Source organism: Branchiostoma belcheri, unplaced genomic scaffold (genome assembly GCF_001625305.1).
Source record: "Branchiostoma belcheri isolate BF01 breed outbred unplaced genomic scaffold, Haploidv18h27 scaffold136, whole genome shotgun sequence".
Classification (NCBI taxonomy): Eukaryota; Metazoa; Chordata; class Leptocardii; order Amphioxiformes; family Branchiostomatidae; genus Branchiostoma; species Branchiostoma belcheri.
In genome coordinates this window covers 13,838-20,639 of record NW_017802780.1, presented here as the reverse complement: position 1 = coordinate 20,639, position 6,802 = coordinate 13,838, and the positions used below count along the sequence as shown (strand labels likewise).

The 6,802-nt window shown below is 41.5% G+C and overlaps 1 protein-coding gene and 1 pseudogene across 1 annotated transcript; one reads left to right on the top strand and one right to left on the bottom strand.

Moving 5' to 3' along the window:
- The first annotated feature begins 1,740 nt into the window (after nt 1-1,740).
- Nucleotides 1,741-6,802, top strand: part of LOC109464287 — a 16,272-nt pseudogene continuing 11,210 nt past the window's right edge.
- LOC109464318 (MDS1 and EVI1 complex locus protein EVI1-A-like) lies at nt 5,723-6,586 on the bottom strand. Its single transcript, XM_019761271.1, has one exon. It carries the CDS (start codon nt 6,529-6,531, stop codon nt 5,797-5,799), a length of 735 nt encoding a protein of 244 aa, XP_019616830.1. The 5' UTR covers nt 6,532-6,586; the 3' UTR covers nt 5,723-5,796.

Sequence of the window (6,802 nt, the reverse complement as noted above, 5' to 3'; positions counted from 1 at the left end):
ATGCATATAAAATAGCTCCAAACAAACTTGACACTGTATTGCACGATTCATACTGTAGCGTAGTGACGTTTAGCGAAAGTGGGGTTCACTTTATCACTTTACTTATGATTTTTGTTTGAATGTTCAATGATTTTGTGTGTGTTGACAAAACAAAGAGGAATTTCGATTACTTGTCTCCTAGAGGATTTCTATGGTACCGCAGTAAAATTCCGTTTTATGTAGCTTTTTGTGGTGCAAGAATAACTTAGTTGGCTTAGACTTCATTCTAACAGCTTTCCTTAATTTTTTTTTTCTTGTGTTTTTAAAAATAAAAGGGAATTCATGGTTCTTGCCTTGTGAACTTGTGGGTCAATTGGACGGGGATGAACATTATACACAAAATAATGTCGCTTTCAAGTTGGAATTCAAGACATATGTAGAACAATCAACTGTGCATATATTAAATCCGTGTCTCTGTTATGAAGATGAGGATAAAATAGTCCAGGAAAGGGTTACATTTTGTCAATAGTGCATTTTTTCTGTTATTAAAAGGATGATTATAGTAAAAAGCCAATTAAACAAATTTGCAGAGTTTAAACGGAACAGGATACTGATGTACCATCTACCGCCACAAGTACGCAGTAAACTCAGGTGCATTCTTTCAGACTGGAAGCAACAGACATTCTAGACGGTGGGCTAAGGTATTTATGTTGTGAAGGGGACGGCAGTGCGCGGCGCGGTCTGACTAACCAGGGAAAAACACCAGGTGTTGAAGCAATCTCCCGTCGTCCTTTGCGCTAAGTTAGCCGCCATTTTTAATTCCAAATGTCGACTTGTTCTCCCAGTTCCATTTAATAATAACGCTGAAGAAGAGTGACGAATGTCGCTTGAAAAATCAGGAAGTAATCTCCACAGTAGCATTTGATTTGTTTGCCGGGACTTTCCTACTTGTAGTATTTGGATGTTGAAAGAAGGTGAACATCTTTAAACATAACTTTCTCATATCAGGACATGTTATGTATACTTTCTAGAAAACTCTAGCAAAGCCCTATTTCATAGGATAGGACTATCATTAGGTGGGGAATATAACCAACTGATATATTTCTTAAAAATGAGATTTTTTTCTTTTCATGATTACTTTTAAGTAATTAAAAAATCATCATAAGTGAACATCCGCCAGTGTTAACCTTATTTGGCGGAGGTATGAGATTGTGTTATTCCAGGTTTGTGTATAATATTCATTCTCGCCCCAGTCGCCAACAATGACAGTGACCAACTAGAACTATGAAACCTCTTATATCTGAACGGTGTCCAGTTTTAAAGACACAACAAAGAAAATAAATCCACTTGAGTGCGCGAGCTAACAGCATTAATTCTTCCACCCCGAAAGAGACCTTTCAGAACTGACTGCGGTACCATGGAAAGTCGCTAGGAGGCTTGTATCTGACGTTGTTCTTTGTTTTGTCAAGTCATACCAAAAACCTCCGAGATTGAAACAAAACATCGGTAAAGTGATATAATGAAACCCTCTTGCGCTCTACATTACTATTCTACGCACTGAGAAATACAATACAAACTTGGTTCGAAGCTGTTTTATATACATTAGGCGGTCATAGCAAACATTAGATTAGAAAATTCCGAGCTGCTTTGATCGGGTGTTACATGTGACTTGTCATCTCTAATATCCAGACAATTAAAGTGTTACCGACGTTTTGAAGTAGAGCTCAGTGGAGATCAGAACCAGTTCGGGTGCGACCCGAGATGGCGGCTAGTCCGTCAGACGGTCCGGCAAACCCCGGCGGGGCACCTACACGTGCCGCTGCCCCGCGGAAGTCTACACGTCCGGCAGGGATACAGAACCAACCCCTGCCGCCACTACCTGTCGACGAATCGCAGTCAAGTACCGCAGAAATATTAATGGTAGACAGGAACGTAGATGGGGGAACGGCCATGTCGTCTCCCCCATATGCCAACAATAACAAGTCGGGGAGAGTCCCTCTTCCCTCCGTAAAGTTCACGAAGATGTCTCCGGCTAGTCGGCCTCATCGCCCCGGACAGAGCGATGGAAGGAGGGAGAGCGGGTACGACAATCTTCAGAAACAACACCACCAACACGTACCTTTAAATCCGGTGTATGACGCATCAACAGGTTAGTCACAAAATTATTGCACGGAATAAAGAATAATCTAACTGTAATCTATGTCTTTTCGTAATAGTCTCTAAAGGGAAACTCGAAAGATAAGCTCAAGTTTGGTAGCATGAAATGATGGACTGGATGGGACGTATTTCTGGGGATCTTTGCAAATTTATGCAAGTTAGGTTACACGACGAGAAATTACTATGAGAAATTACTCATTGTGGGAGAATGTCCATTTTCCTGGCCTTAAAATCCTTACCATGTTTGTATGACAACCGTTGCTACATGAAATCTACTGCTTAGTAAAATACGGAAAGGCCTATGGTTTTGTACTTTTATAAAGTTAGGTCAATTTATACATTTTTGGCTTAGGTTTTTTCCTACGCTGCATAGTTGAAGTATTAGTAGTTGTAATTAGGTTTTAAGAAAAATAGAATTCTATTTCATTAATCCGTGATACATTGGATATACATATAATACCTGCGACATATAGTCTGTAAGTTCGTTATGCAGATTTGTCGGGGAACAATGTGCGCTGGGCTGGCTATAATTGATTTTAAAAAACGCCTACTTCTCCGGGGAGTGCTTAATCGCAATCGGTGGGCATAACTACCCAAGATGCCGAACAAACTCCCTGTCTGCCCGCGGCACGTAGGTCATCTTGCTCGGGGAAATGTCCGACTGGGAAGTATTTGTACAATGAACTGGATTTATAGCAAAAAGGTGGTCCAAATGTGTAAATTGATTATCAGATTTTGAACCACTTCCTGCATGAATATTTTTACTCGTCTCTTATCGAATATGAAAAGTGCAAATTAATAGCGTCACAAAACGGTAGGGACAGATCATGTGTGGGGGAGTGTGGGGAGTCTACAAAGCAGGAAAGTGGGGTCAATCAAACTTTCAGTGAGGTTGAAGAATAAGCGTAAAGGGCAGTTGGATGAGGATGTTGAACAATTCTTCGCTTCATGTGGCCTTTGTAATCTCGAAATTAAAAAGTCACGTGTGATATTCCTTATTGTGTTTGGTAGCACTAAAAAGAATGTGTCTTTGTCTAGATTTTGATTAACTTATATAATGGTTATAATGTGACGCAGTTCTACAATTTTATGCCTTTGCTAATTTTAGTCCTGTTAACTGTTACATCTATTCCCCATTCGACATACCTTTTGTATGAAGTTACTCTTAACAAAAGTGAAATGTGTCACAGATTGACCAATGGCATTCTATGTGCATTCTAATTGAATATACAAATTAACTCCTCATTTGCATGATTTATAGTCCTATCTTAGCACAAAAGATATAAATAAAGTATTATTGTTGATTATGCAAATCAAGCTCTGATTTGCATAATCTATATCCAAGGACGTTCACCTTTTGCCGACAGACGAGGAAACTGTGCCCAAGAACCCGAGATCAGGAAGAACCACCGGCGGGGACCAACCTGTGGCGTCCGGCACACACCATTACACACTTCCGAACAGGGCCCGACGGCCTGCCCCCTCCATCCCGAGGACAGGAAGAACCACCGACAGGGCCCGACCTGAGACGGCCGGCACACACCAGTAGTATGTAGTCAGCACGCTGATTCTTATTATTCAGGCGGTGCAGGCGGTGCGAGGCGGTGCGGGTCAGAGGTCACCGTCATTATGCTAAGGATATGCAGATGTATGCAAATGTGGACGAATGTATGCAAATTTTAGCTAATGAGCTAAATTGCGGGTCAGATAAAGGTCAGTGTGCACTTTTGACCCCGGTAACCTGGGTAACCTGTCGTGGGCGTGGTTAACGTCAACCTCTGTAGGAGATGATTGGCCGCATGGCAAGCGTTGGTGACTTGCTCTGAGGATCCGGAGTAGTCGATTGGTCTGCATGTGAAGTAGGTGACGTACTTCACGGCGATTGGTGGACGGTCTGTGGGTGTCTGTCAGAAAAGTGTATAAAGTGGCAACAGAAACCGGCGAGAAACCAGTGCCACTTGCGGAGACAAAGCTTTCGTACAAATCCGTCGACAGCGAGTGAAGATCGAGACAAAAAAAGCCATGGCGTATCAGCAGAAGAAGCAGCAGCAGAAGCACAAGTCTTCACTGGTGTGTGTATGTATGTGTATGTATGCGTGTGTATACATATATCGATATAAACGTGTTGCTCCGGAGTAAAACATTACTCCGGAGTAAGTATGTTTGGAGTAAGATATTACTCCGGAGTAACTATTACTCCGTTTTGGAGTACAATTTTTACTCCGGAGTAAGTGTATTTGTAGCAAGTACGTATATTTGTCATGACTGTCAGTATCGTGTATCCTCACATGCATGATGTGTATAAATATGCATATGCATAACCGTCGGAGTATATGATTACTCCGGAGTAAGTGAGCTAGTGGTGAATAACATTTTTTGTTTGAACCCGGCTACCTGTGTTACCTGTCGTCCAGGCAACGCTCCATGAAAGATTTATGCATATTTATGCAAGGATTTTAGTTAATGAGTTAAATAATGAGAGTCATTAATCGGTTTAATTGTATTCATAATTCTGATGCGTGCATAATTAAGAACAGTATTGAGAAATATGATTGACATATATCGATTGGCCGGTAATGTATGCATAATTGGGGGTGGACGGAACCATTTTGATGAACGGAAAAATTGGGTGTGATATCCCGCGAAAGGGTTTGTAGGGTTTTATGGGGTGTATTTGGTTATCGGTTTTATTGATTATTAATTCATAAGAGTCAATGCTTTATGATCACTTTCATGACCCGATTGTTATCATTGAATATGGACGAAACCATTGGATGTGATATCCGGCGAAAGTGACTCATGAGTGACTCATTTGCTTTGTATATATGCACATGTATACATATGTTCCCATCACACATACGTGTATGTATGTGTCTATATATACACATATCGATATAAACGTGTTGCTCCGGAGTAAAATATTACTCCGGAGTAAGTATTTTGGAGTAAGATATTACTCCGGAGTAACTATATTACTCCGGAGTAACTATTGCTCCGTTTTTTAGTAAATTTTTACTCCGGAGTAAGTTTATTTGTAGCAAGTAGCAGGTATATTTGTCATGGCTGTCCGTATCGTGTATCCTCACATGTATGATGTGTAGATATATCGTATATTATGCATATACCTAACCGTCGGAGTGGGCGCGCGCGCGTGTGTGTGTCTCTGTGTGTGCATCTACATATACATTTATCGATATAAACGTGTTGCTCCGGAGTAAAATATTACTCCGGAGTAAGTATTTTTGGAGTAAAATATTACTCCGGAGTAACTATTACTCCGTTTTGGAGTAAAAATATTACTCCGGAGTAAGTTCATTTGTAGCAAGTTAAGTATATTCGGCATGGTTGTCCGTATCATGTATTCTCACATGTATGATATCGATATGTAGATATATCGTATATGCATATACATAACCGTCGGAGTTAATGATTACTCCGGAGTAAGTGAACTAGTGGTTCATATCTATGTCACGTATGTTTGTGTCTCATGCGTGCATACATCGACACAACGCCAAAAGGCAGTAGGGTTCGTCACACTTTATTGATCACTTACAGGTCAAGATTGTTCCGAAAAACTCGCAAGACAGCTTACGTCTTGTCATGTAGGTATCGCTGTTACATTAGGACTAGTTGTCCTATCGGCAGAAGGACGATGCTGTATTATTTCAGAACGAGGTAGCCGTATTTTGTCATCAATTTCTGCTCTGGGACCCAGTTCTTGCTGTACTCGATATTGTAACCGTAACGAGGCATGGCAGCAAACTCTACAAGATAAAACTTTTTGCCAGCGCGTTTTGTCTCTTTGATCACGCGTTGAGGGACATCGCCTGGTTCGTGCTTGAGTGGAATGGACCAGTCTCGATAGAGCGTCCACTCTTCCTCGTCACCGCTGTCGTAGCCGTACTCTTCACTTTCATCATAAGAAGCCGTGTTGGAAGAAACGTCCGAGTCTGCATCACTCTCTGAATCACTTTCATCGCTGTCGGTTTCTGTCACTGACTCTGCCTCCTCAGAGTCCACTACAGATTCATCTTCGTCTGAGACGGTTACTTCATCTTGTGACACGGTCGGTTCCTCGTCTTCTTCGTCTTCCTCATCGCTTGATGAATCAAGCGCGTCAGTGTCATGTTCATACGATATGTCGGAGTTGTCGTCAAAAACATCGCGCTTTCGGTAAGATCCTGTCTCGGAATCTACGACGACTTCCCCCGAGGCAACAGCCGACTCGTCTCGGTGTTTTCTTTCCTGGTGACGATCAAGGTTAAACTGACGAGCAAACTCTTTGTCGCAGATTTCGCAGACGAAAGACATGCTTCCTTTCTCTTTCTTGGGCAAGGGAGAAATGAGGCGAGGTTTATGTGCACATGAAATATACCACGATACTTTCCAAGTCATTATACACAATATCAATATCCATACAAATGTGATGTGTTATGTATGAAGTTTCCTGAGTAAGTGTATGTACGTATTATGTTTATGTATGCAGAGTCTGACAAATATGCACCATATGCTACAAATACACTTACTTCGGAGTAATACTTTACCCCGCAACGGAGTATTTTCTTACTCCGAAACGGAGCGATCTTTACTCCGGAGTAATATTTTACTCCGGAGCAACACACACACACACACACACACACACACACACACACACACACACACACTA